Below are 12,681 nucleotides of genomic sequence, written 5' to 3'. Positions count from 1 at the left end.
TGGATTCTCACAACAATGAAAGAATCTTTTTAAAAAGAAAAACCAACTGGGCCAGGGTTGGGTGGGGAGATATAAGGAGAAAAATGAGTGACAATCAATGAATGGAAATCCAAGTTTTCTGTAAATTTGTTACCATATTAATTTTTTAAAAAATTAATATAATGAATATAATTGATATAATAATTAATATAATGTTTTTTTAAAAGACTGAATTCTCTCTTCTTCAATATTTTCAGGATCCTTACAGCAAATGTTTCTGATGAAGAGCTGACCAAATAAGAACAGAATCTCTGAGGACAGAGTTCTCAATGAATCTTGAAAATATCAATTAAATTGCATAAAGGCTCATTTCCAAGGATAGTTAAAATAAACATGTGTCTTATGGACTCTTCTTGAGGCTTAAAACCTTACCAAACAGTCTCTTCATTGCCACTTTCATCTCCTTATTTCTAAATGTGTAGATAATAGGATTCATAAAAGGAGTGATAAGGGCATCAAAGATGGCTAGAAACTTATCTATAGGTAAGGTAGGAAATGGCCACACATAGACAATAATGCAAGGGCCAAAAAAAAAGACAACTACTGTGATGTGAGCTGAAAGAGTGGAGAGAGCCTTGGATGAACCACCTGAAGAATGTTTGTGAACAGTGATCAGAATGAAAATGTAGGACACAATCAAGATGAAGAAGGTGCCCATAGAGATAAACCCACTGTTGGCAGTGACCAAAAACTCTAGTCTGTATGTATCCGTACATGCAAGTTTGATGAACCGAGGGAAATCACAATAAAAACTATCCATCTCGTTGGGGCCACAAAAAGGTAAGTTTACAACAAAAGCCAATTGGGCCACAGAATGGATGAAGCCTATGGTCCAAGCTATAGCCAAAAGAGAAATGCACATTCTCAAGCTCATGATGGTCAGGTAATGTAAAGGCTTACAGATGGCAACATATCGGTCATAGGCCATGACTATGAGAAGCACCATCTCTGTACCCCCGACAGTGTGAATGAAGAACATCTGAGTAATACAGCCTTTCAACGAGATAACTTTACGTTTTCGGAAAAGGTCATAAATCATCTTTGGGGTTGCAATGCTGGAAACACCTGTGTCAATGAAGGAGAGATTTGCCAGCAAAAAGTACATAGGGGAATGCAAGTGATGATCTGAAATGATTGTGAGAACAATGAGAAGATTTCCCAGCATACTTGCTATATAAAATATTGTAAAGAGCAGAAACAGAAGAATTTGCATCTCCCAAGAATTGGTAAGTCCCAACAACAAAAACTCAGACACCGAAGAGTAGTTTCCTACATCCATCAACTTCTTGTGCAAGGCTGACCCTGAAGTTAACTGAAGAGATAATGTTGTCATTGGGTGCTCATTGAAAACCTATGAAGAGAGGAAAAAGGCAAAAATATTATTTTTTTCAGTTGAACTGGTAGACCCTGGCTATAGTGAGACATGAATATGAAAAACCAAAACATTCCTTTGCCATTATATACAGTTATTTAGAGTTTGGATAGCAGAAGAGACAGCATCAGCCATTTCTCCATACCTAGATTTAACAAGTCATTGTGTGACTTCAAATTCAATTTAGACTTTAGAATAATAATTTTTTTAATTGTAGGAAAATGCACCTGAAAAATATGAGGAGAGGTAACCAGGAAGTAAAGAGATTTGTGCAGTTTAATTTCTACTCTGACAAAAAGTATCACAGAAAGGAAACATGTGCAAAAGACACAGAAACTTCTTCCCAGCAAATCTAATAGAGTCATGACAGCATCGTGTACTGATTCATACTTTTCTCCATTAAACTGAACTACTACCTTTGTCATATATTAAATTTTCAGACATTTTGGGTTCTGCTTACATATTCTCTATTTTGTTTCCACTGACCTTTCTATTTATGTGCAAATACAAAAGTTTATAATAGTTATTATACTATACTTTTCTTACTATAGCTGACAAGGTAAGTTCCTTCATTATTATTTTCATACTTCCTTAAATATTCTTCAACATGTACTGTCATGTTCATTTCTGTCAAATAAGACTAACTTATAGCTGACCCTACAGATAGCCCATCTTTCTCCCATGGAGCAGCTGGTGGATTTTAACTGCCTGCTTTTAGTTTGGTAGTGCAACTCCACTAGACCCCCAGAGCTCCCTGTTTGAGAGAAATGAAGGATATCTAAAAAAGTTAAACAAATGATGAATCATCAAATTCTTAGATGAGAAGTTTTAAGTCATTACATTGCTTCTTCCAAAGTTAATCTATAACTTTAAAACAATTCCAATCAGAATCCCAATGGAACTTTTTTAGGAGGGATGGGTTGAGTAAAAATAATATTAAATTTTATAGAGAGTAAATTGGGAAGTAGTCTGGAGCAGCTGGATCCTATCGAGGTTTATTTTCTGGTTCTGGTGAGGATTAGGGTGGAATGATTACTGTCATTCGGGTGTGAATTGGTTGTATTCACCATTGGATGTAAGTTGATTATATTCACTATTGGGTGTGAGTTGGTTGTATTCACCATTGGATATGAGTTGTTTGTATTCTGCCTCCTATTGAAAAAGACATTTGGATCCCAGAGGTGCATGGTTCAAATCCACCAGATGCTCTGCTGGAGAAGGAGGGACAATCTCCTCCTGTACCAGTCAGATCTGATTTGACGGTACACACATAAAATAATAAAATTAAAATTGAAAAGAAAAAGACATTTGAGCCCTGGGCCTGATTTTAACTGTGTTTGGTCAAGGATTCTTCTAAGTGGTGTAGCACTGGTCTGTACAGAAGTAACTCTTGGTTGCTCTGATGCTCTGATGCTAAACACTGTGACACTGATGTGTCAAATGCAATACTGGTTCCCCACGGTGTACAGTGTTTAGTAGAGCTCCCTGATTAAAACATGCTTGGAAGCAGAAGTGGCATCCACTTCTGAAATAGCTGGCCTTTGGAAAATCTATGAACTTGGAGAAACAATGAAAGTTATACACGTGTTCATAAGGTCGTTATGAGTCACTTACGACTAGATGGCAATTAAAAACAGCAATTAAATAGGTATTTCTTGTTGTTGTTATTGTTGTGTACTGTTGAGTCAGATCCAACCCATAGCTGACCCTACAGTGGGTTTTCTGAGGCAGTTATCACACAGGAGGAGTTGCCCATCTTTGTCTCACGTAGCTTCTTGCTACTAGGCCACCAGAGCTCCCTACGCAGGTACTACTTTACAGCAATGTTAAGATCATTCTACTCAATACTGACAAACAATAAATCCCATTGAAATTCTAATGTTAATTGTATAAAGTTAAATATTCATTTTAGAAGGAGTAATTTTGTTATTGCTTAAGTCTTCCCAAGAATAAGGCACAACCATCATTTGTTCAAACCTTCTTTTATATCCTTTAATAAAATGTCATCATTTCTTTTTTATATATTCCATGCCTTCTGTTTTAGTATTACTGCCAAGTACTTTATCACTTTTTTTCTTGGCATTTTAAAAAGAATACCTTTTCACCATTTATAGGTTTTTCTTACTAAAATATAGAACTCTCAATTGCTTACTAGTTTTCTTTCTTTTTTCAAATACCTACTTTACTACAACACCATCAGGCAGGACCCAACTGACTTTTAAATAGGAAGGCCCACCCACCAGATCCTGTTTGCCTACACAAGAGGCTTCCCACAAAGAGGCTTCCAGCAGAGCAGGAGAGCATTCATTGTATGGTTTAGAATTGGGAAGGGAGTGCACCCTTGAATGGAATACCTATTCAATCTGTATGCTGAGCAAATTAGCTGAGAAGCTGGACTCTATGAGAAGAAGCGAGGCATCAGAATTGGAGGGAAACTCGTCAATAACTTGCATTATGCAGATAACATAACTTTGCTTGCTGAAAGTGAGGAGGACTTGAAGCACCTGTTACAGAAGATCAAGGAATACAGCCTTCAATATGGATTGCATCTCAATGTCAGGAAAACAAATATTCTTACCACTGGACCAGTAGGTAGTGTCATGATGTATGGAGAGGAGATTGAAACAATCCCAGATGCATCTTGCTTGGATCCACAATTAACATCCTTGGTACCAGCAGTCAGGAAATAAGAATACGCATTGCACTGGGAACATCTGCAGTTAGGGACCTTTCCAAATTATTGAGGAGTAGTGATGTCACTTTGAGGACGATGGTGTAGCTAATTGAGGCCATAGTCTTTCTGATTACTAGCTATGCATCTGAGAGCTGTACAATGCATAGGGATGACAAAGAAATAATTGACACCTTTGAGCTGTGGTGTTGGAGAAGGACACTGAACATCCCATGCACAGCCAAGAGAACAAATAGACAAATAGATATGTCTTGGAGAGGGTGCAGCCAGAGTGCTCTTTGGAGGCAAGAATGATGAGGCTTTATTTCACATACTTTGGACATGTTGCTAAGAGGTGCTTTTCCTCTGAGGGACATGATGTTGAGAATGGTGGAGGGTTGATGAAAGAGAAGACCATCACCCAGATAGATTGATATAGTGACTGCTACAATGGACTATTGTGTGTCAGGAAGTGTGAGTATGGTGCAGGACAGAACAGGGTTCAGATCTTCTGTTCATAGGGTTGCGATTTGTAGTGTCAACTCGATGACACTTAACAACAACTTCTGTAATTGGGTCTAATCATTTCTTTTACTTGAAATTGCTTGAATTTTTCTAGATTTTAAATCATATCATCACTAAAAAGACATTATTTGTTTCCTGTTTAAGTTTTTGCTAATTTTATTTAGATATTAACTTTACCACACATTATTAACATGGAAATCCTAGGTTTCCCTATGCCTTTGCATTGTGATATTGACATGTAGTATTAAATATACCATGGACTGTCTTGAACAAATGAAACAATCTTCATTGTTGTTGCTGTTAAACCAGAACTAAATCACAGTTCACCCTCCAGTGTGTTTTCAGAGGCAAAAAAAAACACAAGGAAGGAGATTGCCCATCTTTCTGTCTTAAGGCAGCTAGTGGATTCAAACCTTATGCCTTCAGGATTGCAGTGCAGTTTCTTATGACTAGGCCATCAGAGCTCTCTAATTCCTCCTAACATTATGTTTCACTTCCATCTACTTTTCCCAGAATTACTGAAATCTTACAATATAGGACATCAGACATTACTGTTTTGTTCTTGTTGTTGTTGTTGTTGTTGTCATGTGCCATCAAGTTGACTATAATCCATAGCAACCCTATGCACAATAGTTCTGAATCCTGCTGTATTCTGAGCCAGTATCATTGTCTCTGATACATCTACCCGCATTGCCCCAGTTATTGTGTCAATCCATCTCATCTGGTATCTTCCTCTCCTGCACCGTTCCAAGCATGATATTTTTCTCCAAAGATTGATCTTCCTGGCAACATGCCCAATGAATGTGGTATGGAGTCTCAAAATCCTTGTCTCCAAGAAGCAGCTTAGTTTCACTCTTTCCAGGACAGACTTGTTAGTTCTCTTGACTATGTATGTATGTTCAAGACTCTTCTCTAGCACTACAATTCAAAGGCATCAATTGTTCTCCTGTCATCTTTGGTAATTGTCCAGCTCTCTGATGAATAGCAAGTAATTGTGAAACCATCACCTGTATTGGGTGTACTTTGGTCTCTAGACTGACATCCTTGCTCTTCAACCTGCAGGCAACGCAAAGGCATGAACTTTCCTATGTAGCGTCTTGGTTATATAATTAGGTTGGCTAAAACATTCTGCACCTTCACTTTTCTGAAACTAGTCAAGTGGCAATTACCAAACAGCTTAGTGTAGCTAAATCTTCATTCTCATGATCTGTTTGAATCACTTCAAATTCTTCAATATTCATTATGTTCTAAGAAATAATGTGGTGAGTAGAGTGTACAAAGACTATATCTTCCCCTGTTAGTAATTTAGGCTACTCCTTGGAGGCAAGGATTCTGGGGCTTCGTCTGACATACTTTGGACATGTAATGTTGTAAGGAGAGACAGGTCCTTAGAGAGGGACATCATGCTTGGTAGGGTAGAGGGACAGCACAGGAGGGGAAGACCCTCTATGAGGTGGATTGATTCAGTGACTGGGGTAATCGGGATGGGTGTGTCAGAGGCAATGCGATTGGCACAGAATAGAGCAGGGTTTAGGGCTGTTGTACATAGGGTCGCTATGAGTCGCAAATGACTCGACAGCACATAACAACAGCAACAACATAAACTACACTTAAATATGTACTTGATTGATCATGTAAGAATTCTAACTAGTCATTAACCCTAGAGAAGGCCATAAAACATTGTCATTGAGAAGTACAAGGGGAAATCATGCCCTGATTACATAATGCACAGCTTAACTTTAAATATAACCAAGTAGATAAATTCTACAACTTGTCCTGAGTATTTAGTAAATGACTTTGTTCACTCTACTCCAAAAACTCCCAGATACAGCTTACTTACCTGATTCTACAGCAATGAAAGACTTGGGTTTTTCTATAATAGCAAATCAACTAGAAAAGTAGGTAGTCAAGATAATGTGATCCATATTTTATACATTTAAGAATAAAAACTCAAAAGAGTCATAAATTGCCTAATTTTTCACAGTTAAGTGTCAAATGCAAATCTAATTCTAGAAGTTTTTTTTTAAAAGAAAAACCACAAATTTCTAGAAAAGAGTATGTGAAGAAAATGCCAAAAAAAGTTTAATAGCCGTTGTCTTTTTTTTTATTTTATTATTTGTGTGTGTGTGTACCGTCAAATTGTATATGACAGGTACAGGAGGATATTGCCCCTCCTTCTCCAGCATAGCATCTGGTGAATTTGAACTGTGTACCTCTGGGATTGCAGTAATAGCTGTTGTTTTTTTATAGAGAGACTTCTTGTTGATCTGTGTCATCTGGTAAGAACTGACTCATAGCTAACCCTCTAGCAGGTTTTCACAGGCTGTAAATCCCATTGGAGGAGATTGCCTCATCTTTCTCCTGCAGAGCAGTTGTTGGGTTAGGACCACAAGACTTTGAGTTTGCACCACAGCTCCTTACCACTTTGCCAAACAGAATTCCCGGCTAGAGATACTATGGGTGATTTTTACTTCTTTCAGCCTTTCATTTAAAACTTCTCTATGATGATTTCTCATTATTCTTTCAAGAAAAGTATCAATTCAAAAGTCAAGCTGAGTCCAATTAAGCCTGTAGGCTTTCTTAACTGCACTGTCTGACTCTGACAACCTAAAATTAAAGATCATTTTAATTGGCAGCATTGAGATTGGTAACAGTTTCAGCTTGTTCAGATCCACGATCAACACTCTTGGCACCAGCAGTAGGGAAATCAAACAGTGGATTACATTAGGAAAATCTGCTGTCGGGGACCTCTACAAAGTGCTAAAGAGCATGATATCAGCCTAGAGGCTAAGGTGCACCTGATTCAAGCCATGGCCTTCTCAATTACTTGCTATGCATCAGAGAGCTTGATAATAACCAAAATGACAGAAGAATTGATGTTTTTGAGATGCGGCTCTAGAGAAAGGTATTGAATAGACCATGGACTGCCAAGAGAACAAATAGATCTGTAATGGAGAAGGTAAAAAACCAAGCTGCTCCTTGGAGACAAGGATTTTTGAGATTCTATTTCATATACTTCGGACATGTTTCCAAGAGGAACCAGTCCTTGGAGAAGGATACCAGGCTTGGAAGAGTGGAGGGACAGTGTAGGAGAAGGCAGCCTTGTATGAAATGGATTGACTCAGTTTCTGGAGTAATGAGGGTAGGTGTGTCAGAGACAATGAGACTGACTCAGGATAGAGCAAAGTTCAGAGCTATTGTGCATCGGGTCACTATGAGTCATAGTTGATTTGACCACACGTAACAACAACAACATGAGAAAGTAGTTCATTTACAGTGTACTTGATACAGTTTCATAGAAAACAAAGCAGACCTTCCATATTCTACCTGCTCCTATCTGGCTCCATCACATCTAGGGATACTGTCATCTGCTTTCACTCAGGTACTTGCCTCCTTCATACTATTTTCTGACTGCCTGTAGAAATGTACTATACAATCTCATCAAGATTTGTCATTTCAGTTATTGTTAGGTTCAACGAGTCAGTTTCAATTCATAGTGACCCTGTGTACAACATAAAGAAATACTGTCAAATCCTGCACTATCCTCACCATTCCTTAATTAATTAAGGAATTAAAAATTAATTCCTTAAGTATCCTTAGCCTCCAGAGTTATCTTTTCCAAAGAATCTTTAATTAAACCATTTAAACATGAGACGGATCAACACAACACGTATGAAAAACACATATTCTATAATAAATGTCTGACAAAGTTAACTCTCATTGTATTTTTATGTAAAATAAATATGTTTTTGACTGTTTATCTCCTCAACTATTCCAGGTCACCACAATTCTTCTCTTCTTAGCTTGTTCTACTTGAATACCAAAAATAAAAACATAGACAACTTGGACCTCACCAAGGGCTGCCTTTATGGCATCTTGGCTCTCTAACAGTGAAGTTTTCACAAAGGAATAGAAATTTGCTGCAGTCTCCTGTCTGTTCCTCTATAACTGAATCATGACTCCTACTCACTAATGAAAATGTTGATCATCATATAAATTCACAGATTTGGGGGAGGAGGGGAGGAGAAGATAACAGGAATCAGAAATTTCTCACCTTAATTAAAAATTGTATCTTCTTCAAATGGTAGAAAAACTTTCTTCACATTTTCTAAGAACAATAGCTTTAATTTCATGGAAACTAAATTTCCTAAAGGAGGAAAATAAGATTTAGTGTGAATGATGCTGAGACCTAAATAACAGAAATTAGGAGTTTATAAGATGTCAAATTTAAACTATCACTTAGGAATTCATATACCATTAAAAAACTAAGAGCAAAAGGAAAGAATGGGTAGATAATAAATACTACACTGGAATGGGAGAATAGAGGGAGTATCTGAAGGGATATTTAGACATTGTTGGTATGACAACTGACAATTCAGAACAAGACATACATTTCAACACGAATTGTGGGAGGGGTGTTGTGGAAAATGTGTATCAATGAATGAGTGAAGTCCTGTCCTTTCTGTAAATTTCACTAAAGGTACAATTTTTAAAAGTATCTAAATTTAAAAACTGGATAAATTGTGTATACTGTACTGAAACAGATGAGGGACTGCATAATTTAAAAGCGATGTATGATAGGGTATTATGGTTATCACAAGAGTCCACAATTAAGGTTGGTTGCATAGTGGAATGTACTTGGGGCGGTGGGAGGGGTGCGGGGGGATTGTGCACCAGGGAGGGAGTCTTTCTTTTACTTTTGAAAGAGAGGAGCAAACTGGGGTGGGGGGGGCTGGGCAGGTAGAGAAGTGCAGCAATGAATGAATGGAAATCCAAATTCTCTGTAAATGTTCATTAAAATTGTTTTAAAAAGTGTCTAAATTTTTTTTTAAAGGCTAAGAAAAAATATGGAATGAGAAAAGATACACATACTATGCTGTCTTCTCCTGGAGCACTCTGCTTCTCATGTCATTGAGCATTTATATTAAAAATATGTTAACTAATGAAGAGGAGAAGACCCCCTACCAGATGGACAGACTCAGTGACTGCAGCAATGGGCTTGAGTATATCAGAGATTGAGAGGATGGCACAGGATAGGATAAGTTCAAATCTATTGCTCATAGGGTCACTATGATGACATCTAACAACAACAAATATATTTAAAAGGGACATAACTACTGAACATTAGATAAAGGCCCAAGGACAGGTTGAGTTAATGTTTAGTGAGCTACAAATGTTTTACATACCTGCCACATGTTAGTCCTTGAAAGAGAAGCATTTTTCTAGCTTCAAGGGAGTACCATTTCACATTTTGACTTAGAGTATAAGCATTTCCAAAACAAAGAGTTTTATGTTGTTTTTCTCAGTAAAAAAATTATTCTCATTAGTAACTTGAATATTGGTGACCAAATGATGGTGCAGAGTCATGGGACTAGCCCTCCCTTCCTTGATTAGGTTTTCCTGGGACTTATACCTCTGAGTCCATTCTGATTTCCACCCAGGGAATAAAAGGGACTAAATAAATAAATAAACCTCATGCCAAAAAAGAAGTTTTTGTGTTTTATTTTTAACGATGCCTTAAATGAATGTAAAGTTTGTAGATGGTGTGGACAGTTTGCATATGGAAAAAGATATCATGCTGGGAGAGGTGGACAGTCAGCAAAAGAGAGGAAGAGCCTTAACAAGATGGACTAACATTGTGACTGTAACAGTAGGCTCAAGCATATCAGAGATCATGAAGATGGTACATGCCAGAGCAAGGCTTATAGGTCCACTAGGAGTCATTGTTGACTTGATGGTGGTGGTGGTTGTTGTTGTGTGCCAGTCGAGTTGCCTGTGACTCATAGCAATCCTATGTACAACATCCCTAAATTCTCATGTGCCGGACTCACTGTCTGACACACCTATCCCCATTACCCCAGTCACTGAATCAATCCATCTCATCGAGGGTCTTTCTCTCTTGATTGTACCTAACAAAAACATTAACCTAAGGTTTGGCAGCTCAAGCCAGCACGCTTACAGAAGGCATGATGATATGCTTCCATAAAGATTGTTAATTAAATAATTCTATTTGCAACACATGGGGTCACCATGAGTTAGACTTTTTTCACATGTTCCTGTGTTTTCGTTTACATTACTATAACAAAATAATTTTGTTTTTTAAATGAGTCAATGGAAGTAGCTGGGTGGAGTGGAAAATACAGAATAAATTAAAATTCATAGAATACACTAGACATACGGCCAAACAAGAATGCCTTCCAACATTATCCGAAGTCAACCTTCTAACTTGTAATTGAAGCCACTCCGAGAAGCCACCTCCCAACCAAATAATAGACTGGTCTTGTGCCACGATGGTTAAAGAGCTCACCTGTTAACAAATAGGCCTGTGCTTTACATTCATCAGTCACTGTGCAGAAGTGGACTAGTGTGCGTAAGTAAAGATTTATAGCCTTGAAAACAATATGGAGCCATTCTATTCTGTCCTGTAGGGTCACCATGAGTCAGAATTCACTCAGCATCAGGGGATTTGGTTTATAAAGTAAATAAGAATACAAGCAGGAATATGCTAACTATCAAACTCCGAAAGGACAACAGTCCCCAAAAAGATGGGAAGGTAGTGCGGAACAGAGAAATTGGAGGAATGAAACTGTGGAACCCAAGTTAAAAATGGGGAAAGTGGCAACACAGTGCAGAGTTCACAAAGTCAAGGAACAATTTGTGTAAAACAATAGAATGGGGAGCTCATTTGCCATTTAACTAAATGTTCTTTAGTTTATTTCTGTGAGTTCATTTGAAACACAATAAAAAGGCAAAAAAAATTGAATGAAATCTTCTTTTAGTGGCAAGAAAGAACGATTGATATAGGCCAAATTGACAATACCAACATTCAAGGAATAATGCATAAAAGGAGACTGAGAATGTGTAAACAACATAAAAAATGTTACAAGTGTCACTAGATGGCATACATAGAAAATGGTAAATTGGTATGCTTTGCGGTGTATATTTTCAACAGCAACAAAATAAAGTTTTTATGAGAAAATTATTGATAGAAATTCAAGTTAGAACTACAATGAGATAAGCAGTTTATAATCACTGTTTTGTTATTGTTGCTGTTAGATGCTTCCAACTCAATTACCACTCACAGCAACACTATACACTATAGATCAAGGTCTTGCCTTATTCTACACGCTCCTGATCTCCAAAATGCTCCACCCTATTGTTGCAGTCACTATGTCAATCAAACTCATCAAAAGTCTTTTCACTCTTGTTGAAACTCTGCTTTTCGAAGTATGATTGATGTCGTTTTCCAGGGACTAGCACCTGCCAGCAATATGCCCAAAGTGAGAAGAAATTTAAAAAAAAAAAAAAGTTTAAGGAGCTCTAGGTAATTCTGGTGGCCTAGTGGTAAGAGACTGCACTGAAATCCCGGAGACACGTGGTTGTTCACCGAAGAAAGATAGGCAATCTCCTAATCTCGCTATTTACTGCCTCTGGAGGGTGACTATGGGGAGCAGCTATGGAGGGGCAGCTATGGGACAGTTCCAACTCTATAGAAAAAAACACCACCACAAGGAGCTCTAAGGAGCATCGGAGTGGTATTTCTTCCAATATGATGTTTTCTCATTCTTGATATATTCAATACTTTTTGTTAACACCACAGTTTATTTTAAATGCATCATTTCTTCCTTTTGTTACTCACTGTCCAATATTCAAATGCATACAAAGCAAGTTGAAAACCCCATGGCTAAGATTATCACACCTTAGTCTTTAAACTGATATTCTTGCTCTGTAACAGTTTAAAGAGATCTTTGAAACCAGATTTTCCCAATACAGCATATCTATCTGTATAGGAAGGAGGGTAAAATAATTGAAGTTTGGAGAGTAACTGCAATGATAGATGCGTTACTGTTACACTTTAAACTTCAATATGTTGTCGTTTGTTATGTGCCGTCGAGTCGTTTGTGACTCATAGCGACCCTATGTACAACAGCCCTAAACCGTGCTCTATCCCGTGCCAATCTCATTGCCCCCGACACACCCATCCCGAGTACCCCAGTCACTGAATCAATCCACCTCATAGAGGGTCTTCCCCTCCTGCGCTGTCCCTCTACTCTACCCAGAATGATGTCCTTCT

General features: G+C 37.8%; 1 protein-coding gene across 1 annotated transcript; it reads right to left on the bottom strand.

Moving 5' to 3' along the window:
- Window positions 1-379: 379 nt before the first annotated feature.
- Window positions 380-1,318, bottom strand: LOC102848887 (olfactory receptor 4F3/4F16/4F29-like). The gene has a single exon (XM_006883235.1). It carries the CDS (start codon window positions 1,316-1,318, stop codon window positions 380-382), a length of 939 nt encoding a protein of 312 aa, XP_006883297.1.
- Window positions 1,319-12,681: the final 11,363 nt, after the last annotated feature.

Source organism: Elephantulus edwardii, unplaced genomic scaffold (genome assembly GCF_000299155.1).
Source record: "Elephantulus edwardii isolate Elephantulus edwardi_28Jun2011 unplaced genomic scaffold, EleEdw1.0 scaffold00026, whole genome shotgun sequence".
NCBI classification, from domain to species: domain Eukaryota; kingdom Metazoa; phylum Chordata; class Mammalia; order Macroscelidea; family Macroscelididae; genus Elephantulus; species Elephantulus edwardii.
Note: the sequence above shows the minus strand (reverse complement) of the source record. Positions and strands in the feature narration are given on the sequence as shown.